The following is a 27,078-nucleotide window of genomic DNA, read 5'->3' on the forward strand; positions in this document are numbered from 1 at the left end:
TTCAAGGGCTTCACCATCAGTGGGCTGAGAAACCCCTTCTACTTTCTCAAGGTCTCAACTGTTCCCTCTTGTGCTCAGGGGAGTCCTAGAGCATGAGTTGGACCTGAGCCTGCGGCCAGACAAGGACCCCAAGCACTGGCTGAATTTGGGGGCGACACTTCTAAGAAGCCAGAGGTGCACTTTTTGAACTGGTTTAAGTGTCAGGCCACAGGTAGGGCTAAAGACTGAGACATGGCTGAAGCTGGGTTTAAATTTGAAGATCAGATCAGGAGCCAGTCTGTGGCTGGGGTTTAGGGGTGTCTGTTGGTCAGTCTGCACCCACGGTGAGGGGGCAATGTATGCTTAGAGCTGTGTGTGGATTTGGCCAGAAGGAAAATTTTACCCATGGTCAGGGAACTAGAAAAAGCTAAGTGACTTTCAAATGGACTAGACCCCTTCCCTTGGCCTCATTAGCACCCATTCAACCCTTGGCCAGTGCTGGGGCAGGGGGCGGTGGGGTGTGGAGGTGGGAGGGGTGCAAGTCCTAGACATCGGCTGGCGTGGCATGAGTGGTTGCTGGGATTATCAAGATTATAGTGTGTAAAACAAGGTGCTGGGCATGCGAGGCGATTAGGAGACTGCCCTGCTGTTTGAGAACTCACCGCATAATGGAAAGATACGTATGCAAGCTGAAAGTCAAAGCTCAGTGTGATGGATGCTAACACAGAAGCCTGTACAGAGAAGGGTGTGTATGACTCTGCTTAGGCCAAACTAGACTATGAGTCAGATTTCTCTGTGCCATCGCTGGTGTGGGACACATCGTGGACGTCCCTAAGAGCCTCCTCCCCACCCTGGCTCCCTCTGTGCCAGACGAAGCCTGCTCCATCGATGAGGATGAAGAAATTGAGCCAGCTCAGGGCTGACAGTGCTGGCTCCCCACTTGCAGAACTTGTGTGCTGAGCCTGGAGCCCCGGGGGCTCAAAGCTGCTTAGCTGCGGGAGAGAGGAGCACCCAGGGACTGCGCTGGGGATTAAGGATTTAGTCTGAAGAGCAGATGTAAGAGAAGAGAACACACACTCTTTTGGGTGCCCTGCGGCAAAGTGATAGTCCCTTTAGACAGCCTCCAACAGCCAGAGCAAGAGAGAGATTGGCCGCACTGAATGGACGGTTAACTCTTCCTGCGGAGTTCAGAGCAGTCCTGGGCAGCTGTGGAACACAGCAAGCATTCTCAGGAGTAGTCAGCCCAGAGGCGAGCACAAAAGCCTAGCAGGGATGGCCTACGGGTCAAATGAGGCCAGGACAACGTGAACACCCTGGTTGGTGTGGCCTGGGCCAAGGCCAGGACATGCCTGGCAGCAGATGCTAAGACTGTTCAAATGCAGGAGGCAAATCACAGAGGGGAGGGTCAGAGCCCCAGAGAAGAGGCCCGCTGTGAGTCAAATGCAGAATCCAGCCAACACAGAGACCCCACAGCAGGGACAGGGTGCACCAAAGGGGTTCTCCAGGATGGCAGTTCTCAGCTTTGGTCTCCTTGAGGCCTGTCCGCTGCAAAGGCACAGCTCCGCAAGGTGGACCCCTGCCTGCTGCCCCATGCTCAGGATCACTGCACTTCCAAGTCTGTTCATCTCCAGGGTTGTAATAAAGTACTGCAACCCAGCTGGCTTAAATAACAGAAATTTAGAGGCTAGAAGACTGAAGTCCAGGTGACAACAGGGCCATGCTCCCTCTGAGACCCCGGGTAGAATCTTTCTTCATCTCTCTTAGCTGTTGGCATCTGCGGGCAACCACTGGCACCCCTGAGGCTGGAGATGCAGCACACCAATATCTGCCACTGTCATCACAGAGGTTCTCCTTGGGGGTCTCTGCCTTCACCTGATGTTTTCTCTTCTTGTAAGGACACCAGTCATATTATAGAGTCATATTATGGATCTGGGTCCACTGTCAAGACTTCATCTTAACTAATTATACCTGCAGAGACCTTCTTTCCAAATAAGACCACCTTCACAGGAACTGGGGTTACTGTTGCTTCAACTCACCCTTTGTGAGGGGCACACTTCAAACCTTACCTCTGTATCAAGCTGAGTCACGTTATAAGCAGCCTGGGAAGGGGAAGGCAGGCTTAGCATTTCATGAAGTCAAGTCAAACACAAATGGGCTCAGGGTCACAAGGAGAGGATGTAGGAAGAGGGATGGGAGACTCCTGTTTGGTTATGGGCTGAGTGGAACAGGAGGCTTCTAGAAGGACAGAATGTCCTGGCTTTTTAATTTTTATTTATCTATTGGTTGCACTGTTACAGCACTTGGGATCTTTGGTCTTCATTGGGGTGTGCAGGATCTTTAGCTGCAGCATGTGAACTCTTAGATGCAGCATGTGGGATCTAGCTCCCTGACCAGGGATCAAACCCAAGCCCCCTGCATTCGGAGCGTGGAGTCTTAGCCACCAGACCACCAGGGAGGTCCCAGTCCTGGCTTTGTCTGAACAGCACAGCAAGATGTTCCGGGGGCCCAGGTGTCTCCAAGGCTCTTACTCAGAAACATAATCCAGTTCTTTCCAACTGATTTCAACCAAACTGATCCCCTATGGGGTGACCACGGTACCCATCCCAAAGGGGCAGCAATGGGAAGGGAAAGCAAAGATCTGCCCAGCCAGGCAGTTCTGCCCAGATCATAGCTCTGGAACATGCAGCTTCCAGCACGTATCGGGGTGCCTGGAAAGGAGAGAAGGCTCGTGGGAGGAAGCGAGAAATCTATAGCAGGGATTAGTGGAAGCATGAGCAGGATCAGAGAGAACACGCAGCACGGAATTCAGATTAGGCAACGCAGCTGAGTGAGGGTAATAAAACCAGCAGCAGGAGCCGCATCGATTGTTGAGATTCCAGCCAAATCCACCATGAACATGTTTTCTTTCTTCCAGCCTCTGCCCCTTGGCTTTTGAAAGCAGAAACACTGAATCGCTGTGTTCTGTACTAAGGCTGATCTATCCCTCTCCCCAAAGGATGGACAGAACAGCAGCTCTGCTATTAGCAGGAGGTGAGAGAGAGAAGACGAGGGCCCGGATGTTGGCAGGGTCTGTTCCTGCTCACGCGGACAGAGTCTGGGGACAGGACTCTTCTTTGTGATCTCCGCGCTCCCCGCCCCCAGCCCGACCTCTCCTGGGTCAGCACCACGTGTGCCCAGGCTGGGTACTGAGCTCAGTGGGGCTGGCAGATCTGGGGAAGTCCTATTCAAAGACTCCAGAGAATCAGTCTCTAGGAAGCTTGGCAGAGGAGGCTGTAAGGAGTTCAAATGCTAGACTGAAAACCAGGGCTCAGTGACTCACAAAAAACCTAACAAAATGGTAGAAGAGGGGTTTGAACCATCACGGGGTAGAGGCCGAGGGTGGGTCTGGCACACGCCCTATCGATGTTAACTACTTGCTCACATACGAGCCTACTCCTGCTTGGGGCCAGGTGAATGGGCACTATACACGTGCTGGGCAGAGGATAACGGAAATCAAACATGTCCAAGATGAGTGCTTATAATGAGAATTTGCGCCCTCTCCGAGAAGAATCCTCACTCAGGACCAAGGGTTCTGTACCCACAACTCAGTGCCCACTGGCCTGGCCTGTCAATCATCTTTTTTAGGTGGGGCCTCAGACAATGGGCACAATAAAGGACAGAAATGGTATGGGCCTAACAGAAGCAGAAGATATTTTTTAAAATTTATTTAATTGGAGACTAACTACTTTACAATATTGTATTGGTTTTGCCATACATTGACATGAATCAGCCATGGGTATACATGTGTTCCCCATCCTGACCCCCCTTGTATCCCCCTCCCCATCCCATCCTCAGGGTCATCCCAGTGCACCAGCCCTGAGTACCCTGTCTCATGCATCGAACCTGGACTGGTGATCTATTTCATATATGAAAATATACATGATTCAATGCTATTCTCTCAAATCATCTCACCCTCGCCTTCTCCCACAGAATCCAAAAGTCTCTTCTTTACATCTGTGTCTTTACATATTGCTGTCTCGCATATAGGGTCATCGTAAATTCCATATATATGTGTTAATATACTGTATTGGTGTTTTTCTTTCTGACTTACTTCACTTTGTATAATAGGTTCCAGTTTCATCCACCTCATTAGAACTGATTCAAATGCTTTCTTTTTAATAGCTGAGTAATATTCCATTATGTATATGTACTGTAGCTTTCTTATCCATTCATCAATATTAAGAAGAGGTGGCAAGAATACACAGAAGAACTACATAAAAACAATCTTCATGACCCAGATAACCATGATGGTGTGATCACTCACCTAGAGCCAGACATCCTGAAATGGAAGTCAAGTGGACCTTAGGAAGCATCACCTCGAATAAAGCTAGTGGACGTGATGGAATTCCAGTTGAGCTATTTCAAATCTTAAAAGATGATGCTGTGAAAGTGCTACACTCAATATGCCAGCAAATTTGGAAAACTCAGCAGTGGCCGCAGAACTGGAAAAGGTCAGTTTTCATTCCAATCCCAAAGAAAGGCAATGCCAAAGAATGCTCAAACTGCTGCACAATTGCAGTCATCTCACATACTAGTAAAGTAATGCTCAAAATTCTCCAAGCCAGGCTTCAACAGTACATGAACCGTGAACTTCCAGATGTTCGAGCTGGATTTAGAAAAGGCAGAGGAACCAGGGATCAAATTACCAACATCTGTCAAAAAAGCAAGAGAGTTCCAGAAAAACATCTACTTCTGTTTTATTGACTATGCCAAAGCATTTGATGGTATGGATCACAACAAACTGTGGAAAATTCTTCAAGAGATGGGAATACTAGACCACCTGACCTGCCTCCTGAGAAATCTGTATGCAGGTCAAGAATAACCAGTTAGAACTGGACATAAAACAATAGACTGGTTCCAAATCGGGAAAGGAGTATGTCAAGGTTGTATATTGTCACCCTGCTTATTTAACTTATATGCAGAGTACATCATGAGAAATGCTGGACTGGATGAAGCACAAGCTGGAATCAAGATTGCCAGGAGAAATATCGATAACCTCAGATACACAGATGACACCACCCTTATGGCAGAAAGCGAAGAACTAAAGAGCCTCTTGATGAAAGTGAAAGAGGAGAGTCAAAAAGCTGGCTTAAAGCTCAACATTCAGAAAACTAAGATCATGGCATCTGGTCCCCATCAGTTCATGGCAAACAGATGGGGGAACAGTGGAAATAGTGACAGACTTTATTTTCTTGGGCTCCAAAATCACTGCAGATGGTGATTGTAGCCATGAAATTAAAAGACGCTTGCTCCTTAGAAGAAAAGCTATGACCAACCTAGATAGCATACTAAAGCAGAGATGTTACTTTACCAACAAAGGTCCATCTAGCCAAAGCTATGGTTTTTCCAGTAGTCATGTATGGATGTGAGAGTTGAACTATAAGGAAAGCTGAGTGATGAAGTCTTGATGCTTTTGAACTGTGGTGTTGGAAAAGACTCCTGAGAGTCCCTTGGACTTCAAGGAGATCCAACCAGTTCATCCTAAAGGAAATCAGTCCTGAATATTCATTGGAAAAACTGATATTGAAGCTGAAACTCCAATACTTTGGCCACCTGATGCGAAGAACTGACTCATTGGAAAAGACGCAGATACTAGGAAAAATTGAAGGTGGGAGGAGAAGGGGATGACAAAGGATGAGATGGTTGGATGGCATCACTGATGCGATAGACATGAGTTTGAGTAGGCTCCAGGAGTTGGCAATGGACAGGGAGGCCTGGTGTGCTGCAGTCCATGGGGTCACAAAGAGTCGGACATGACTGAGGGACTGAACTGAACTGAGACAATGGGGATCTGAGAAGGCTTGCAGAGACCACGCTCTCTGAACTTAACCCCAGAGGGTGATTAAGGTAGACATCGGAGGAAGAACATCCAGCAGAGTGCAATAAGGCAGGTTCTGCGTATGTAATCGGTGTGAGTAGGGCACTTGGCACCAAAGAGGAAATAGAGCTGGGGATGTAGGGAAGGGATAGTGCCTAGAGAGTGAAGGGCCCGTGATTCAGGCTAACTGTCCCTGAGCACAAAGGGAGCCTTGAGAGCATTTTAAGCAGAATCAGACTCTTATAGTAATAATTTGGCTTCAGCAGAGCATCTATTAGAAGGGACCAGTGTGACAATAGGAAGACCGGTTTGGAATCTGTTACACTAATCTGACCAAGGCTTTATGAATCTCAAGCACAAGGAGCAGCAGTGAAGGAGAGGCAGAGATTCAAGAGAGATTTCAGGGGTGATACTGGACAGATCTGGTGACTAACTGCATATTGAAGAGAGGGAGAGAGAGGTCAAGGTGACGCTGAGTTTCTGAATCTGAATTTAGTGGCATTTTGGATAGCAGACTGGAGACTGATTGCTCCCTGGTCTAAGAAGAACATCCCCAGACTGAAAAGGTGTGGTGAGAGCCCTGTCTTATTTGCTCCTTACTTGGATGCTTGTCTTGTAGGAAGCACAGACATTCACCTGCTCCAGAAGGACACCCCACAGGGGAAAGGGCACTCCAGAAAGATGCCTCCCTGGTCTGCACTGTATACTGATTCCATCGGGAGATGGATAACAGAAGCTGGTACCAAGAGCCTGGTGTCCGTCAGGCCGTGAACATCTATTACAAGACTGACAATGGTGACAGTCTGGCGCCCTTGACTGAGTACTAGACTCCATCCCTGCTCTGCAGAGTCTGCCTCTGCCCCTGGAGCAGCCAAATGGAAGAACGGAGGCAGTTCTGCAGTGGCCACCTGGCTCCTGATCGTCACCTGCCTCCCTGACCTCCAGCTGTGGTGGCTGCCCGTATTCTGCAGGTGCGGCCCTGGATGGTGCTCTGGAACCAACGGAAGCCTTGGGGACTGCAGGCTGCCCAGGTGAAGGGACTTCAGCACTGTGCTGCCTTACTCTCCTTCCCACTCTTGTCTTGGGCCATCTCTGAGACCGGGGCTGCCATGCTCCCAGCTTTATGTCCCAATTCCCCAGTGAGCCCTGGCTTGTGAATCCTGCCGAGCACTCCTGGAGCCTCATGCCTGGGGCTTAGATAGGTTCTTACTTCCCACCTCATTTCCCATGAGCCACAATTCTGGCTCAGCCACCTGCCTGAACATCACCACTGGCAAGTTTGCCTGCTTGCCTCTTCTCTGGACCTCAGTTTTCTCATCTGTAAAAGGGGTTTAGAATAATAATCACAGCACAAGTCTACATACTTCAAGTGTATTTCTCAAGTACTCCTCTCAACAACTAGTAATTCTTAGTATCCTCACTTTTCAGACAAGGAAATGGGCACACATGAGCCGAGGCTCAAAGTCTCACAGCTAGTTCTGGAGGCACAGTCCTGGATCATGGTAGTTCTCAGTTCCTGGCACATAATGAAAGCGAAAGGGAAAGTTGTTCAGTCATGTCTGACTTTGCAACCCCATGGACTATACAGTTCATGGAATTCTCCAGGCCAGCATACCGAGTGTATAGCTGTTCCCTTCTCCAGGGGATCTTAAATCCCAAGGATTGAACCCAGTTCTGCACTGCAGGTGGATTCTTTACCAGCTGAGCCACCAGGAAAGCCAGGGCACATAATAGGTGCTCACTAATATTGGCCACTGGCATAAAGCATAGTGGGTAAGACTACAGACTTTCCTGGGTTCAGTTCCTATTTCATTCTGAGCTGTGTGATTTGCAGTCACCAGAGTCTCAGTTTCCTTATCTACCAAGTGATAATGGCAATGGTACCCTACATGGCAGAGCTGTTGAGAAGATTCAGGACATTAATAATATGAAGCCCTCAGCGCCTTCCATTGAAGATAAGAGGTATGTAACACATGCTGCTGTTGTATCATTCTTTTCATCATCATGGACACCCCTGGTGCCACCGTCCCCCAAAGCTGCCACCTCCTTCCAGCCGGCCTGGCAGACTGCGCTCCCACTGCCTGTCTTCCACCTCTCTCTACCAGGCATAGCTGCCATCATGGTGGGTTTACAGGTTTAAGCTTTTCTGTAGAGGTCCTCCCACCTCTGGCTCCTGTTCTCACACCATCCATCCCTACCTGTCAGAGGGCACAACCTCCCTGGGAGGGTCCCTCACTCCCCAGGATGTCCAAGCCTGCCAGGGGCACAAGGCATCCTGCTGGGTCTTCCCTAAGTCTGCCAGGCTGCTTCCCCATCTGCTCTCAGCCATATAGCCTTGCCCCAAAGGCTCAAACTCTTTCTACCTGGATCCAAGATTTATAAGACATCCCAGGGGAAGTTACTTTAGAGGCAGTTAGCTGCAAAGCAGTCTCAGAGAGAGTATTACAGCCTGAATCCTGTTGCTGTGGCCAGGCCCTGATATAAAGAATTGCCAGGAAGCTCAAATCCAGTGTTCTTGGATAACCTAGAGGGATGGGGTGGGGTGGGAGGCTCATGAGGGAGGGGACATGCATATACCTATGGCGGATTCATGCTGATACATGGCAGAAACCAACACAATATCATAAAGCAATTATTGAAGGATTGCCAGGGAGATAACAATAGAGTTTGAACATGAAGTACAAAGGTAGAAATGAAAGGATGGAGTTGTGCCTGCCAGCCTCTCAAGCCAGGAGCCCTGCTGGAAATGAATTCACTTTCTCTGCTGACCCTGGCCAAGACTGAGCCTGGCGGTGCATGGACTCATCCTTCCTACCTCACAGATGAGGAAACTAAGGCTCCGAAAGGCTTGAATGATTTGCCAAAATTCCCCAGTTTTTTACACCAGGGCTTGTCCCAAAGCTCTTCTCCCTGAGGACACTGTCTTGGCATGGGCAAGACAGTGAATCTGGGTCAGTCCAGGGGGTTAGGACCAGAGCAGGGCTGCCTGGCTGACCTTCAGAGCATCCACTCTAAGCCCCAGTCTGGGTGCTGCTACTGGGCTCAGTTCACAGACCGCACCCTGGAGGCCTGGTGGATTAGGGGCAGGGTCCGGAGCATCACTCTTTCAGTGATAGTGGGTTGGTCCTTTAGGTAAATCCAGTTGGTCCTTTAGGTGAAATGTTAAATAACTAGTCATTTGTCCACTGCAGTCCCAAGTCATTCCACTTCAGAAAAACACCAAACTCTAACCATAGAGGTTTTACTTTTTTTTTTTTTTTTCAGTGGAAGCATCCCTGCCCTCTACCCACTGTGCTGGGCTTCCCAGGTGATGTCGTGGTAAAGAACCCACCTGCCAATGCAGGAGACATAAGAGACACGGGTTTGATCCCTGGGTCGGGAAGATCCCCTGGAGGAGGGCATGGCAGCCCACTCCAGTATTCTTGCCTGGAGAATCCCATGGACCGAGGAGGCTGGCAGGCTGCAGTCCATGGGATCTCAGAGGTTTTACCTTGTATTTTTCAGTGGACACATCCCTGGCCTCTACCCACCAGATGCCAGGAAGCCCTCACACCCAGTGGTGACAACCAAATGCATTTCCAGATACTGTCAAATGTCTCCTGTTGGGGGGCGGTGTCAAAATGGAATAAAAAAGAACTGAACGTTTACTGAGCCTCTACTTCTGTGCACCAACGAGGCACAAGGATGGTCAAGACATTTCGTCAGGTTATTTGTATAAAGTTTTAGAAACTGAAGTATAGTTGACTTACAACGCTGTGTTAGTTTTTGATGTACAGTATTCAGGTTTATATATTCTTTTTCACACTCTTTTCCATTATAGTGTTTTTACAAGATACTGAATATAGTTCCCTGTGCTATATAGTAGGGTCTTGTTGTTTGTTTTATATACAGTAGTTTATATCTGCTAATCCCAAACTCCTAATTACCTCTACATCTGTGCTGTCCACGATGACAGCCACTAAGCCACATGTGGTTATCAAGCACTTGAAATGTGTCTAGTATGATAGAGGAACTGAACTTTAAAATTTATCTCCGTGAATTTAAATTTTAACACTGGAACACTGTAAAGTATGTTTACTTGTTAAACACAATGTTTATCTTTTTAGGATTAGATTTCATTTTTAACGGCTTAAAATTTAGCATCTGAATTGCAAAGTGCTATAAGCGTAAAATTCACACCAGATTTCAAAGGCTTAGTGCTAAAAAAGAAAAAATAATGTAACATATCTTTTACTAATAATTTTAAAATATTGATTACATGTTAAAATGATAATACTTTGTAGACACTGGGTTAGTTAAAATATATTAAAATGAATGTCATCTGCTAATTTTTACTTTTTTAACAAATAATTTTAATTTTTTAATAGACTTTGTTATTTACTTTCTTTAGGTTATGCTCCAAGCCATATGGGATCTTAGTTCCCTGACTAGGGATCGAACCCATGTTTCTTGCAGTGGAAGTGTGGTCTTAACCACTGGATCCCTAGGGAAGTCCCCTTTTTTCACTTTTTAAAAATTTGACTCTAGAAAATTTCAAACTACATATGTGGCTATGATTCTGCATCTCTTGGAGGTTTTCAACGGGGTGGGGGGGGTGCCTTTGCCCCCAGGGGATATTTGATTGTGTCTGGCAATAAACTTGGTTGTGCTGGTTGGGTAATCAAGTGCTCCTGGCATCTAATGAGTAGAGGCCAGGGATTTGCTAAACATCCTACAATGCACAGAACAGCCTCCCACAACTAAGAACTACCTTTCCCCAAATGTCGCTAGTGCCGAGGCTGAGAAACCCCATCATAGAGCACGAATCCCTTGAAGCAAGGACCAGGAAGTTAGCCCTGAAGAGCAAGGGGAAGCCATCACACAGAGTTCTCACCATGAACTCTGGCCAGCGGTGTCAGTATCCCTGCTCCTCCCCAAGAAGCGAATGGAGCCCAGAGAAGAACAATGCCCAGGTGACCGGGGCAGAAAGTGGCCAAGCTGAGACCTGCACTCACTCTGAAGGCCAGCCTGTCTCCCACCCCACAACCAGGGGCCACAGACCTCTGAGCTGGTGCTGATGCGAAGAGGCTGCTTTTGTTTACAGTCTAACGTTCCCATCACTCAGGCCTGGTCGGTTATTATTCACTTCAGCCGTTACTGCTACTAGGGGATGAGCATTAACAAAAACGCCCTTTGAAAGGGACAGCCTGCTCGAAGAGAAACACTCTTGGACACCTCACCCATCAAACGAAACCGAGAAAGGCATGGAAATAAATGGAACGCAATGAAATAAACCTGTCAGAGAGAGAGCATTCAGATGTCTCAGGAGGCAAGAGGTAAAACAAATGTGCCTGATATGGGGTTGGCTCTGTTTAAAGAAAACATTACGGGACTGCTGACTTGAAAAGGGCCCAGAGAACAATGGCCCGGCAGAAAGGGAGCTGCCTGCATGCCCGGGAGAAGCAGTTTCTTGGTAAATTGGGTATGGGCACGTGGTAGGAGCCACTCTCCTTTCACTATCACCAGGCATCCATCTGCGACTGCCACCTCCCTGGGGACAAGAGTAAGACGGGGCCAACAACAGGATGGGAGAGGGGACTGACAGCTGATGAAGGCCAAGAGAGCAGGGCGCTCTGGAGAGTCACTGAACATAATCTTGAATGGGACTCTGCAGGAGGTGTGACCATCAGTTTTACAAGTTAAACAAGGCTGTGCAACTTGCTTAAGGTCACAGAACTAGGGAGTGGCTGAGATGACATTCTGGGGGTGTTGATGGGGACACACTGGGCTATGGGTTGATGGCAGACACAGAAGTGGGGACAGAACTTGGCTGTCATGAGTGTGGTGGAGGCTCTGCCCAGATCTCCTTTCCTGGGCTGGTGCACTCATCTTCAGCTGCTTAAGATGGAGGTGCTGGCTACTGAGGTACCCCCTTCCCCGCAGGACTGCCATCAAGCCAAGGAAAGCCACCCCCAACCGCTCCCGGGACGGGGACAGTGGCTGACTGATACAGCGGCACAGATGCTGGTCCCTTGCCGCGAAGGAGGGGCAGTGCTGTGATACAGTCCACACTCCAGAGCCCCCGTGGACTCAGCTGACACCATCTCCACATCCTCCTCTGGCTTCTTCCCCTGCCCTCACCTTCTTTCTTCTGAGAATTCTCATCAATGACTAATCTGCACAAGGATCCCCCATCTCAGGCTCTGTCCAGGGAAACTCAGCCTAAGACAATCACAAACAGAAGAGTTTCTGCGCTTGGGAAGTGGGTGAACCAAAGTGGACCATGAGCCCCTGGATGGCTGGACTCTTGACATCCCTGCCGCACATATTCCCCTCCCCACCCTGACAAACTGACCAGTCAGTGACTAGCAGAGAGGAAGCCACAACTTTGCTAGTCAGCGACTAGCAGAGAGGAAGCCACTGTCTGGGCAACAACTTTGATAGAGGTGCCAGGTAAAAGGTTTGAAATCTCCAAAGAAATCTCCGTCGACCAGAAAGGGCCCCCACAGTAGAGATCTCTCTGTCGGGAGGGTCTCTGCTGTCTCTGGGGCCCCATGAGGGGCATCAGCCTAAGATGGGCTCTGCATCATGATCTCTGAAGAGTTTATATGAAACGAGAGTGAACTACCATGAGTTAGAGGGAAAGGGCTGGTGTTGACTTCAAACAAATATCCACTCTAGACTGTGGCATTCCCATAGCGACCTTTTTCACATTTACTACCTTATTTCATCTCAGGATACAGTTCCAGAAGCCTGTGTGTGCAGAGTCTATAAGAAAATGGTGTTCCCCCAAAGGGAAGCATTATTATTCTAACTTAACAGATAGGAGGGATGGGACGCATCATACTCAAGTGTGTTGTCCAAGACAAAGGGCAGACAGGGAGTCGGCCAGATCTATTCATTTCCTAAGCACAGACATGTTAAGTCAATTCTCCCCCAACCTCAGACCACAGCTCCGTTATCTCTTCCCCTGGGAATTGTCCCCTGAACTTTAGGTGTACTTGTTGGTTTATTTTGAATACCACATGGCCCTTCTTTGTAGCAAGACTCACACTTGTCATTGTATACGCATTTGTGTAGGTTTTTTTTTTTTTGGTGGGGGGGATTAACGGTTCTTTCCCTTCCCACAAACTCACAGGAATATGCTTTCTTTTGTTCACCACTGAATATCTCAGGGCCTAGAACAGTGCCTGGCACACAGTAGGTACTTTGTTAGCATTAGTAGAACGGGTGAATGGATGTGTTAGATAGATGGGTGGACGGATGGATGGAGGTAGGGATGGAAGATGGGGAGGGGGCAGGGGGATGGCTGGGTGCATGGGTGGGGTGGAGGGACTGCCAGTTCCTCTCTGGTGCACCTAGCTTGGAGGGACCATTGAGCATGGGCTGCTCTTTACTCCCTTCCCCCCTCCCCAGCCCAGGGCTCTGGTGATCACCTGTGGTGAGGAGGCAGAGTGGAGTCCCCGGGGTCACCTGGGCGCTGCCCATTGGTGCTGACCACAAGGAAGCCAGTCCCCAGGCAGCATGCAGAAGAGAAGGAGAAAAAGAAACAGACATGAACACGCGCGGCACGGTGAGCAAAACTGCAATTCTCATGGCTCTGAAGAGCTCACACTAAACAGCAAAAGAACATCATGATCTAACAAAACAGGGCCTGAAATAGATCTCTAGAGATGAAACAAGGATACGAGTCACCATTTATCAAGCACCCACGACATGCCAGGGACTCTGCCAGGTACCTTACATACAATGTTTCTGAGACTTAGAACAACCCAGAAAGGTCAGCATTATTATAAATGAGCCATCACCTTTCCACCCAGACATCTTCTCCCCGCTTTCTTAGGGAATGGTGCCACTACCCATGTAGCTACGCCAGCTACAAACCTGGGGTCATCCTTCATCTCTCCTCTCTATTGACCTCCAACTTCTGATCACTTGGCATGCCTTATTAACTACTCTAGAAAAGGTTTTGAAGTTTTCCCCTTCCCTCCAATTCAAGCCATCCTCCTGTTTCACTTGGGTTACTGAGGCAGCCCCCTGCTGGACTTTCGGCCTCCATTCCTGTTTCCTTTCAGACTATTCTCTATCCTTCGGTCGAAATGCACCAGTGACCCTGCTGTGCTCCAGATAAATCTCAGATCCCTTCACCCGGTTCCTGCCCCTCCAGGCTCTCCCCACTCCCACCCAAACACAGTAAACTCCTTTCCATCATCAACCATGCCCCCTGCCCCACCTTCTTGTCAGGAGGCCTTACCTAGGAGGCTCACTTGGTGTGGAAATACCCGCTTCCCGCCTCTCCACCTGGATGAAGACTGTTCATCCTCCAGGTGTCAGCTCAGAACTCCTCTCTGGGAGTCTCACTGTACAAGGGTCAGAAGCCCCTCCTCTGTCTTCCCTAACACCCTGGTTGTCCCTTCTCAAAGCAATAGCCTCGCTGTATTTTAAGTGGCTGCCTCCCCTGCAATCCTGAGTCTCCTTGAAGGCAGTCACTGTCTCATTTCTAGTGTCCTGGAGGGACCTTGCACTGGATCTGGCACATAGTAGGCACTCAGTGACTATGCTGAATAAATGAATGGAGGAAGGAAGGATGAATCAGACAGTTGATATAACTTGCTGTAGGTCACATGACTATGAACTGGCAGAGGCAGTACTCTGGTTTGTATGACTTTAATGTTTTGTCCTTTTAAATCCACTACTTGCTTCTCTAAAGAAAATGCTACAAAAAGGAAGAAGGTGTCCTAGGCTTGGTCAAAGGCTGCACGTATTTATCTAGTGGTTCATCAACAAGATCGTATAAAGTCCTTATGCAAAGTTCTTATCCAGAAGTTCTCTCTTATGGAGAGAGGGGCAGGACAACCCAGACCAACTGATAAACAGGAAATACATAGCTCCAAAAATTCACACACATGGCAAACTTTACCAACAGCTGTGAAATACTACAAAATCTAACCATCAGTCAATAGAAATCATAATATGTGTATACCTACAGCTGACTCACTTTGCTGTATAGTAGAAACTAGTACCACATAGTAGAGCAACTAAGTCCAATAAAAATTAAAACAAAATAAAACAGTAATCAGAATATCCCTCCCTCAAAGGTTCGGGAAACTTCACCATTCTCAAACCATATTCCAAGTCCAAATTCAGAAAACTAAAGCTGGTAGGCCAAATCTGCCCACTCACTGTTTTCTGTGTGTCCACTGGCTAAGAATAGTTTTTACATTTTTTAATGGCCAGGGGAGGGGGGGGAATAAAAGGGGAGTAATGTATTATGACACATGAAAGTTGTACGGAATTGAAACTTCAGTGTCTATAAATAAAGTTTTATTGGAACACGGCCATGCTCATTTTGCATGTATTATCTATGGCTGCTTTTGTGCTACCATGACAAAGATGAGTGGTTGTGACAGGGACCATATGGCCTGAGAAACTGAAAGTAATTATCCGGCCCTTTACAAAAAAGTTTGCCAACTCCTGTTTTAAGTGGATATTTTTATTACATTTCCCCCCACAACCTTCTGAGGTGGGTAAGACAAAGACTGTTGGCCTGACGTCAGAAAAAGACATAGAAGGCTGAGAGAAAAGGTGATTCACACGCTCCTATCTGACCTCTCCGAATAGCTTCCTACCTGTTCTTCCCTGTATCTACTCTTGTCTTTGCCTCAGTCTCCCTTTTCTGACCCATTTTCTAAGGCGTAATAGGGTGGCCTCTGTGACAAAGGCAGTCCTCTAAGCTCGGCCCAGAGCTCCCACTATCTCGGGACAATCCCAGTTCCGCGATACGCCATGGGGCTGAGGCAGAGTTCTTGGTGTCCTGGCCGCGCTCAGCCCTCCAACCTCCACTCTCTCTGCTCCCAGCCTCCTCTGGTCACACTGGCGTTCCAGCCATGGCTCCTCTGCCTCGTCCCATTCAAGTTCCACGGCTACCTCTCTCACCACTAGTCACTGGCATGTGCAATTTCCTCAGCTCAGAAGGCTTCCGTGTCTTACTTCCAGCTTTGCTCCATATGATAACTGCTACTCCTCTTTCAAAGCTTCATCTCAGTGACTACATACCTAGGAACCCACAACCTACATTGACTTCTGTTTCTCTTCTCTGTGCTTCCACTGTATCCTGATTTTAGCTGCACCAAAGCCCTTATCTTGATGGATTGATAGAATTACTACAGGATGGCTCTCCCACTAGTTACTGCTTGTTGAGTGCTTGTTATTAGCCAGGCATGGCACTGATGCACTAAGTCCATTAGCTCATTAAATTCTTAATTAGACCCATGAAGTTAGTGGTGTTACTGTGATTGTTTCATAGATGGGGAAACTGAGACACACAGCAGTTAAGTACTTTTTCTAGTCTAGAGTCAAAGACTGTCCAAATCTAAAGTTCTTAACCTCTATGGGACGAGGGACCACATACCAATATTAAGTGACACTCAAAACTAAATGGATAAATGACATTCTAGCTTCAGTTCAGTTCAGTTCAGTCGCTCAGTCATGTCCAACTCTTTGCGATCCCATGAACCACAGCACACCAGGCCTCCCTGTCCATCACCAACTTCTGGAGTCTACCCAAACCCATGACCATCGAGTCGGTGATGCCATCCAACAATCTCATCCTCTGTCATCCCCTTCTCCTCCTGCCTTCAATCTTTCCCAGCATCAGGGTCTTTTGCAATGAGTCAGCTCTTTGCATCAGGTGGCCAGGTATTGGAGTTTCAGCTTCAACATCAGTCCTTCCAATGAACACCCAGGACTGATCTCCTTTAGGATGGACTGGTTGGATCTCCTTGCAGTCCAAGGGACTCTCAAGAGTTTTCTCCAACACCACAGTTCAAAAGCATCAATTCTTCAGTGCTCAGCTTTCTTTACAGTCCAACTCTCATATCCATACATGACCACTGGGAAAACCATAGCCTTGACTAGATGGACACTTTGTTGGCAAAGTAATGTCTCTGCTTTTTAATATGCTGTCTAGGTTGGTCATAACTTTCCTTCTAAGGAGTGTCTTTTAATTTCATGGCTGCAATCACCATCTGCAGTGATTTTGGAGCCCAGAAAAATAAAGTCAGCCACTGTTTCCACTCTTTCCCCATCTATTTACCATGAAGTGATGGGACCAGATGCCATGATCTTAATTTTCTGAATGTTGAGCTTTAAGCCAATATTTTCACTCTCCTCTTCCACTTTCATCAAGAGGCTCTTTAGTTCTTCTTCACTTTCTGCCATAAGGGTGGTGTCATCTGCATATCTGAGGTTATTGGTATTTCTCCCGGCAATCTTGATTCCAGCTTGGGCTTCCTCCAGCCCAGCATTTCTCATGATGTACTCTGCATATAAGTTAAATAAGCAGGGTGACAATATACAGCCTTGATGTACTCCTTTTCCTATTTGGAATCAGTCTGTTGTTCCATGTCCAGTTCTAACTGTTGCTTCCTGACCTGCATGCAGGTTTCTCAAGAGGCATTCAAGTGGTCTGGTATTCCCATCTCTTGAAGAATTTTCCACATTATGTTGTGATCCACACAGTCAAAGGCTTTGGCATAGTCAATAAAGCAAGTTTCAATAAAGAGTTTCTGAAACTCTCTTGCTTTTTCAATGATCCAGTGGATGTTGGCAATTTGATATCTGGTTCTTCTGCCTTTTCTGAAACCAGCTTGAACATCTGGAAGTTCATGGTTCACATATTGCTGAAGCCTGGCTTGGAGAATTTTAAGCATTACTTTACTAGGGTGTGAGATGAGTGCAATTGTGTAGTAGTTTGAGCATTCTTTGGCATTGTGTTTCTTTGGGATTAGAATGAAAACTGACTTTTTCCAGTCCTGTGGCCACTGCTGAGTTTTCCAAATTTGCTGGCATATTGAGTTTAGCACTTTCACAGCATCATCTTTCAGGATTTGAAATAGCTCAACTGGAATTCCATCACCTCCACTAGCTTTGTTCGTAGTGATGCTTCCTAAGGCCCACTTGACTTCCCATTCCAGGATGTCTGGCTCTAGGTGAGTGTATTTTTCATTTACTAGCTGTGTCACTTGGAAAATTACACACATTTCTGAGTTTCAATATCTCTACCTATAAAATGGGGGTGATGAAAAAATATTGTCTTTGGTCAAAAAGTATGTTCAGGTTTTTCTGTACAATGTTATAGAAAAACCTGAAGAAACTTTTTAGCTAATCCAAGATCTCATGAAGTTCTTTCAAGGATTAAGTGAAAAACAGTTAAAGCCTTAGTTTGGTTGGCAGACCCAGAGGAATCTCCCTACCCTACCATCCAAGGCTACAACTCTGTCTAGTGGGATGCTCAGGTACAAGGGGTAGGAACAGAAGTATATCTGGATACTGGGATGGGACAAGGTTTCCCCAGTGGGTGGAGTAGCAGAGCTGATGGATCATTGGTCTTGGCAGGACACAAAAGGAAGAACAATATAAATAGGAGTCATATATTTAGTGCTAGAGATAACTGGCATTTACTGGTGCCTGGCCCATTTACCCTTAGGTATATGAAAGAATCTCAGTCACCATGAAAGTTGAAGAGACATGAGTCATTTCCAAGAGAGGCATTTAAGATCCAGGTTACCATCTCCATATTTATTCTTCCCCCTCTGAGGCCTAAGGGGTCCCCTTTGAGGTCACTAATATTCTAGATGACAAGACAACAAAGAAACCTTTGTGGCATGAAGCTACTGAGATTAACGTTGTTGCAGCAAAGCCTAGCCTATCCTGACCAATCCAGCAGAACAAAAGATAGAAGTCCCTTGCTTCCTCCTCTATCATCTGGTCCCCCTACAGTATGGCATTTTTGCTGGAAGATTCACAAACCTTCTATCTTTACAGTTTCCGGGGCTTGTTCATATATACACATGCCAGCCATTAACAAAAACACAGAGACCATGTAAAGAAGAAGGAGGTCTGAATCCTGAGTGCCTCAGACTTCCTTTCTGATTATTTTTTCTTCTAAAGCAATGGATATTGAGTGGAAAGAGATGCTGATGGGATAAAGATGGCACTGGAACAGATAAACTTGAAAGTAGATTAATTTTTTGATTTATTAGCTTCAATACACTGTGGAAGTAAATAAACTAGAGGGCTCCTTGAGGCACCTCACCTTCTGCTCCAGATGCCAGGACTTAGCTTGGATACCACTGAAGACAGGCCAAAGATCCACCACACCCTAAAGGGTCTACTATCAGCTATTACTGGAAAAGAGGCATGGGAAGTGGTTAACAAATAGGAGACAGAAGACCTTAACACTGGCTAGTAGAATCTCACCCAGTCTGTAGTATGGACAGGATTCAAAATGGTGCCATGGAAATACCATGAGCTTTGGCATTACATCTGAGTGGCAATTCTGAGGGACCTTAAGTTCCTCACTTAACTCATTTGAGTTTACACAGCTTCATTCCTTAAGTCAGGGTAATAATGATGACCACTATTCATTTAGTGTGTACTACATGACAGGATTTACTTCTATCATTGCACTGTAGACTCAGGTGAACACACAGACCTCTGACTTGCATATAATAGGTGGTTAATTTTTGCTAACACCCCCAACAATCCACTGACGAACCATCAGAGAAAACTCTAATGGAACTTAACTCTTTTTTATTTCTAGTCCTCATCTCTAGCCTAGCCACATTTTCCCCCTTGCCTTGACCTCTCATTTTAAAGGGCCCACAATTCCTTTTGTAAGATGCAGTGATGTTGGAAAGTCAGATCTGAGCTAAAATCAACTTGGGTGTCTCAGGTCTTAAGTAGATCATTCTCACTTCAAGGTCAGAGGGATGAAATAAGACTCCCCAGGAACATGCTTGAAGGACAAGCACTGGTCTTGGCTTTTGTTTTCTGGACTGTATGTACCAGCTTTGCTTTCCTGAGTGGGGTACGGAATGCATTTGTGTCTTGGGGAGGAGAGAGGTGTTTTGAGGAAATCTAGAGGGTAAAAGGTAGGGGAAGGACAGAGAATACTAGACAGAGGTACCAGTTGCTGTAGCAAGAAGAATGTTAAACAGTTGGGATACTTAAAGGTCCTCTTTAGGTTCTTTTATGGTATACACATGATATAATCCTCTTATTTCATCTTGTCACATAACTTTTAAGGAAACCCACATCATTCCATTGGCATTTTAGGGTCTAGAAGATGCTGGCGGGGGATGGGGGTGGGGGTGGGAGCAAAGCCAGAGGGACAAAGAGACCTTGTTACACTCAAGAAGTCCAAGCATGAAATTTGTCTCCTATCCCTGCCCTGACCCCCAAATACACTGTGGACTTTCTCCTCTGAAAGTCTGGCGGGATTTCTAAGGACTGAACAATAACCAAGAGCTTTCCAATGGATGTACTCACTATTTTCTAGCCTCTCACAAGTGATCCTTCATTACAGTCCCTACTTCCAACTGCCATAGCTAAATTTGAGCACCCTGTGATTCTGAATTTCCCCCTGAAATTGCTGGGCTGATGACAAGAGGGAAAGTGCCAGAGTCAAAGGTCAGCAAGTGCACGAGCAACATCTTACACTCAGTCAATGAAAGAATATTATTGCTATGCAGGATCTCACCCAAACACAATGGCCTGTAGATGAAGAGGCTAAGTGCTCAGAGCCAAGACCAGCACCATTCCTGTCTCCTCTCAGTTTCTGCATTTTGAATCCAGCCTGAGTCTGTATGAGAAGCGAATATGGTTCAGGTTTTGGTTTTCTTTCTTGGGGAAGAGCAGAAAAAGGACATATGCTTAGTAGCTGGGTCTCCAGGTCTCAAAGAAGACTCAGAAGAAGGAAGAAAGGAAGCTCATCTCGATGGATCATCTTGATTTCTTGACCTTTTATGTGCATTATCCCAAGTAATCAGGGGAAAGAACTAATGAAAGTGACTCCTGGAGGCTGTGACTTGTCCAAGGTCCAATAGGTAAATTTTGGAGTGGGATTTGAATCCAGGTGTCTCTGATTCAGCATTATTTCAAGCAAGTTCTTGAGGAAGCTTTATATAAAATAGAACCTTCCATACAGAACCGGATCAACAGGGGAGGGGAGGGTAGATAGTGGGTATTTCCTAGCTGATAGTAGACAATGCCTACATCTCGTTTGGCTTCTCACATCACCTGTGGCAGACTATTCTTGTAGCTAAAAAAGCCACGGACACATCACTCCCCTCATGGGCCCCAGTCTTGGCATCTGTGAAACGAGGACATCTCACTGGAGAATGGCTATTTATTGTCCCTGTAGGGGCAAGAATCCATTATGAAGAGAGGGGAGAAAAGGCAGGATGAAATGTTCTACCTCAGGCTTAGCCATTATAAAAAAGAAGCCAGGCTTACAAAAGACTATCGCCCCCGCCTCCTGTTGCCCTGGGACAATGGTTTTAGTCCATCATCACCCCCACGAGGCAGCAACGGACTATCAGTGACACTGGCCCCGTATCTCCTGCTTCATTATCCTGGAGCTCGGCTTTCAGCACCTACTCTGAGGGGGTTGTTTTAATGGGATCGTTAGAGAGTGTTTACCAGATTAAAAACTGTGACTTTCTTTCTGCAAAAGCAACTCTGCAAATGGCTTTATGGGTTTCCGGATTTATTTTGTCTCAATGACTCGGCTCAGTTTGCAAATCAAATCAAAGCTGATTTTTCTAACTGCCACTTGGGCACACCCAGCGGGAGTCTGCGGAGCCAGCTGTGCTGATTTACAGGCTGGCGCCTGAGGTGGGGGCGAGGTTGCCTGCTGGCAGCCACAGAGGTTCCCATGGAAAGACAGTGGGCCAGCAAGGACTTGATGGAACCCAGCGGGGGCAGGGGGAACAAGTCCGAGGAGGCCAAGTTTATTTTCTGGAAGGAGAAAAGGCAGAGTCATGTGGCCCCCAAAGACTGAATGGAAGAAACAAGAGGGAGCCAGTTTGAACCCCTGATATTGAGGCTCCCTGCAACTGAAATGCCCAGTGGTGGGAGATACTCCCTCGGGGAGTAGTGAGGTCTCTGTCACGATAGGTACCCAAGCAGAGCCTGCCTGGTCTTTTCATTAGTGGGGGCTATAGGTCATGCAGCTGATCCCTGCCTCTACCACTGTTACTCCTATCTCCAAAGACTTGTGCAGGGGGTGCCACTTCCTCTGGAAGCGACCTGAGAGGAAGGGGAGGGTAAAGGAAGGGAATGCCAAGGATTGATTGTGATGGGGGAGGAGGCAGAAATTCTCATATCTTGCCTCGGAGCAGAAAAACTTTGGAGAAATTTACACTTCACCGGGGATCTAGCCTAGACTTAACTCTGATAACAGACTCTCACTGAGCCTTCTCCCTCTTGCTTTTACAGATTTCCTCCAAAAGCCCTCCCTCAATACATCCCATGCACCCAAAACCCCGCCTCAGGCTCTGTTTCTCGGGAATCTGCCTTAAGACGCTCCCATTCTTCATCTGCTCACTGATAAACTCCTCTTCCCCACAATGGGCTGAACTTCTGCTCTGATTCCTCTCAATATGCAAAGTTAGTAACAGCCAAGCCCTGGCTGAGGAACAAGGTAAAGAAGAATGTGAATCTGTGCACACAAGCTCATCAGTGAAAAAGACACAACCTCACTGGTGAAAAAGACGGCCTTCCAGCCTTTTGAAATGAACCTGTCCTAATCCTAGCATTAAATCTAGCAGCTAATACAAACTTCCTGGCGATGGACAGGGAGGTCTGGTGGGCTGCGGTCCATGGGGTCGCCAAGAGTCGGACACGACTGAGCAACTGAACTGAACTGAATATAAACTTCCACACCACAGTCCTTTAGCAGTGCCTTCAGCTGGAGGTTCTGCCACAGCTCTATAAATAAATACTGCCCCCTGGTGGTGTGTGAATCCACCCATCAGACTCTTGGTAAACACAGGGGACTTGGCTCTTCCCAGGGAGTCTTGGCCAAGAGTGTGGTTGCTTTCACAACTAGTCAGCTAGCTTCTCAAATGCTATCCTCGCGCTGGATATGACTCAATTCCCAGGGGTGGCTGAGAAGGGGTGGGGGCGGGACCAGGGAGCACAAAGTCTCTCACGTGCACCCAGCCTAGAGGAGCTAGCCCCAGGGGTGTCCCAGGGCTTTGGCTCTGACGCCACCTGTCCTCACTCAGTACATCTCACTTCTCTTTAGAGGCCCTGATCACAATCATAACTCCACCACTGTCTCTTACGATCATTCACTTCATGTCTGTTTCCACACTCGACTATGAACTTCCTGAGGATAGGAAGCAAGACCGTTGGTTCATTGAAAATCCCCAGTTCCTTACAAGGACCTGGCTCATAGGTGCTCAGTGAGTGAGCTAACCACGAGAGACATAATGGTCATCAACCATGATTTTCTAAAAATTTTCAGAACAATTTACAGTAAATAAAAATCCATTTATATTTATGTTATCATTCAGTCCTCATAACAAACTGAGATTTTGGTGTGCTGGAGCTGGCTTGCATCAGCTTGCTACAGAAGAAATGTTGCCGAAGATTCAGGACATTCTTATAAGCCAGCTGTTAAGCCATCAATAACTTGATATTGGATTTGTAGGGATATTTACACCCTAGAAATGGACAAAGACTACAAATAAAAGACTTTTCCAAAGAGCGGGTTTATCAGCAAACCACAGGCAGTAAGTACATTCAAAAATTTTCTGCAAATGGGTAGATTATGTTGTTGTTCAGTCACTAAGTTGTGTCCAACTCTTGGTGACCAATGGACTACAGAACGCCAGGTCTCCCTGTCCTTCACTATTTCCCAGAGTTCACTCAAACTCATGTCCACTGTGTCAATGATGCCGTCCAACCATCTCATCCTCTGTCATCCCCTTCTCCTCCTGCCCTCAATGTTTCCCAGCATCAGGGTCTTTTCCAATGAGTCAGCACTTCACATCAGTGGCCAAAGTATTAGAGCTTCAGCTTTAGCATCAGTCCTTCCAATGAATGGGTAGATGGGGATCACTTCATTTTATTTTTTAATTTTTTGACCACCCTGTGTGCCATACAGGATCTTATTTCCCCAATCAGGGATTGAACCTGTGCCCCCTGCATTGGGAACACAGAGTCTTAACCACTGGACTGCCAGGGAAGTCCTTGGATAAATAGGGTGCTTCTGAGTTTCAGGAAGAGGGGATAACACCCTCAGGATCTCTGAGTCTTGCTGCAGTGAGATGCTGACCAAATGCATTCCCTCATCTCAGTAGGCATTGTTCGAGGGACAAAGATGTGCCAAGAACTTCCCGCCATGGCCAAATGTGACTGGGAAATCAGTGACGAGGACCAAGCAGTTCCTCATCAGAGCTCCCCTCAACAGCAGCAGGGCTGGCACCTACCCCAGGAGGCCTGGCCCTGCCCAGGACCTGATGCTCCACCACCATGTGGGGTCTGGGAAGGGCGCTGCTGCCACAGACCCAGCATCTGGTTTGTAGGGGTGGCCCTCTGCATTTACCCCCTGCCCTGGGATCCTTTCATAGATTAAGCAGTGCCTCTGCTTGAGGCAGCCTTGCTTTGTTTCTGCAGGGACCGGAGCCACATCTGGACCTCAGCCTGCCTCTGGGGCCCGCTTTGGCAGCGCTGGTTCCCACTCCCTGCACACCCCTCAAGACTATTGGGATCAGACGGTGAATTGTGAGCAGTGAGAGGCTTCACTGGGAACCGTGTGGATACTGCCCCTAACTGCACAGGGCTGGCTATGGCTTTGAATTCAGTTCCCCCAGATTCACATGTCAATGTCCTAACCTTACTGTGACCTTATTTGGTAACAGGGTCCCTGTAGAGGTGGTCAGTTGAGTTAGGATGAGTCATACTGGAGTAAGGTGGACCCTCCATCCAATATGATCAGTGTCCACACAAAAGGGGAGGATTTGGACAGACATGCAGAGGGAGAGCACCATGCGAAGATGAAGGCAGAGATGAGGTGAGGCATCTACAAGCCAGAGAGGGCCGCTGATGGCAGCAAACCCCCAGAAGCTAGAGAAAGGGCATGAAACAACCTCTCCCTCACACCATCCAAGGAGCCAACCCTGCTGACATCTCCATCTTGGGTTTCTAGCCTTCAGAAGCGTGAGACAATAAATTATGCTTTGTTTAAGTCACTTAGTTTGTGGAACTCTGCAGTCGCTGAAAACCAACACAGGTCCCCGGCTTTGCAGACCTCCAGACTGGCAGAGCTTCATTAGAGCTTGGGTGACGAACAGTGACATTACAGACAGACCAGGGTGAGAGGTGCACGCTAGTGCCAGGGAGTCTGTCTAAAATTGATAGAAGATGCGCTGGGCTTCTGGTCAGCTCACAATGACCCCGAACAGCTCAGGCTGTTCCCTTCTGAGTAGCAGCCCTCCCAGTTCCATGGGAGTCACAGAGCTGATCACAGACACTGTCTGGATTCGCTGGGGTCAGGGACAGGACATCAGCATGTTGTTTCATTGCCAAAGCACTGGCCTCAAGCCTGCCCATGTGACCACTCTCCAGAGGCTGGCTGCCCGCTGGCAGACCCATGAGGAAAACGCCACAATGACAAAGAGGTGGAGGGGCTTTGAGGGAGACAGATGGGCCATGGAATCTGTCACTGGAACTTGCTATATCCTCACTGCCTGCAAGGTTCCCACCATCATACTTTCCCCTATTAAAAAGAAGAGCATTTTCGGCAAACCCATAAAGAGGGAAATTTGATTGACAACATCAGGAAAGGAATGGGTCAAATACTGATGCCTGGACTTAGTTCCTTGATACACAGTCCCCATGGGCAGGGTGTGAATTCAAATAGGGTTCTCGTTCAGCTGACCCTGGATGCTCCAAGGGCACAGAGTAGACACTGATCAAATATAGCTTTCCTTCCCTTTGCCTTTTCTCTGCATCATCAGGCATCCTGCTTATTTATCTGATGTGATGCTGAGAAGGAATAACTCCTTGACCTGCGGGAGACTGGCATTCTGCACTACCCAGCTCTCTACCCTACTGCCTAGAGCTGCTCAAGTCCAATTCTCTGGTTGGGGTGATGGCCCTCACTGCACTGGAAAACAAAGGCATGGAAGCCTGGAATCCACATCTGACTCCTGAGTCCTCTGAGCCCTGCCTGGGCATGGCCAGCTGGGTATTCATACTCATGAATGCATTCCCATCCTTTCGCCTGCCACACCGGACACATGCACACAACACACTCCACTGAAGGCAGGTTGTATCCAAAACATCAAATAAGAAGAGAAATCCTTATGCTAAGAAGAAGGAGACAGCTCTTTTGCCCTAGTTCTTTAAAGCTCACATTAATCTCACACATCAGCAATGGCCCCTGGAGAAACGTGGCACGCTGTGCTCTCTATCTACATGGACAGTGGGTCCAGAAATTGCCGAGAACATATACTTTTAATTATTCTCTCTCAGGGCTTCCCTGGTGGCTCAGTGGTAAAGAATCCACCTGCCAATGGAGGAGACATGCGTTCAATCCCTGATCCAGAAAGATCCTGCATGCTGTGGAGCAATTAAATACGTGCATCACAACTACGGAGCCTGTGCTCTGGAGCCGGGGAACTGAGGCTATTGAGACCATGCTCAGACCCAGCTCATGCTCTGCAACAAGAGAAGCCACCGTAATGAGAGGACCATGTGCTGCAACTAGAGAGAAGACCCTGCTCACTACAACTAGAGAAAAGCTCGTGTAGCAGTGAAGACCCAGCACAGCCAAAAATAAATAACTAAATAATGTTCTCACTCAAAGTCCCCACAGATACCCTTTTGCCTGTCTGATCACATGTTCTCAATTCCCAGTTCACATCATACAATTCAACAAACTCCCTTTTAGGACAGCTTTATGTCCCAGGGGGTGGGGTGTCCTTAGAACCCCACGCCCCCCGCAGGGGACAGCACTGCATCAGCCTCTCCCGTGTCCAGGGGTCAGAAGCTCGCAGGGAGCCATGGAGCTTACTATCACAGGGAAGGTTTCTCTGTAAGTTTCCTGCCCGCTCCTGGGGGTTGCTGCAGATCCCGAGCTGTCCGGCCCGAGACCAGAGCTATAGTGCTAGCCCATGGATAAGGGTCTTCTTTCTAGATGATCTGTTTTCTTCCGAGGAAAACTGCGGAGGCCCATAATTCATGCCCCTTTTGTTTGCAGGCCATCAATTCTCATTGCCTCACAAGCAGTATTTTATCTCCTTCTGTCCAGAAGCCTGAGCTCCCGAGAGACAACACATTAGGGACATGCCGACCTCTCCTGACTTCTTTGAGAGCAGAGTGAGTTCTTATCACAGCGACCCCTGATTGCTTGTCTTCTTCCTCCTGCATCTTCCCTTTGCTGTCTACAAACTGATGTGACTTTCTTC

General features: G+C 47.5%; 1 protein-coding gene across 16 annotated transcripts in view; it reads right to left on the bottom strand.

The window, feature by feature from the left end:
• Window positions 1-27,078, bottom strand: part of PTPRT (protein tyrosine phosphatase receptor type T) — a 1,083,381-nt gene that overhangs the window by 184,270 nt on the left and 872,033 nt on the right. For 10 of the 16 annotated variants that reach the window (XM_070472649.1, XM_070472648.1, XM_070472642.1 and 7 more), the window contains exon 14: window positions 13,252-13,308. The exons of the other annotated variants lie outside the window; for them this stretch is intronic. In XM_070472649.1, coding sequence (XP_070328750.1) covers window positions 13,252-13,308 — 57 coding nt within the window. The remainder of the gene's footprint in view (window positions 1-13,251; window positions 13,309-27,078) is intronic. 16 annotated transcript variants of the gene reach the window in all.

Source organism: Odocoileus virginianus, chromosome 9 (assembly GCF_023699985.2).
Source record: "Odocoileus virginianus isolate 20LAN1187 ecotype Illinois chromosome 9, Ovbor_1.2, whole genome shotgun sequence".
Lineage (NCBI taxonomy): Eukaryota > Metazoa > Chordata > Mammalia > Artiodactyla > Cervidae > Odocoileus > Odocoileus virginianus.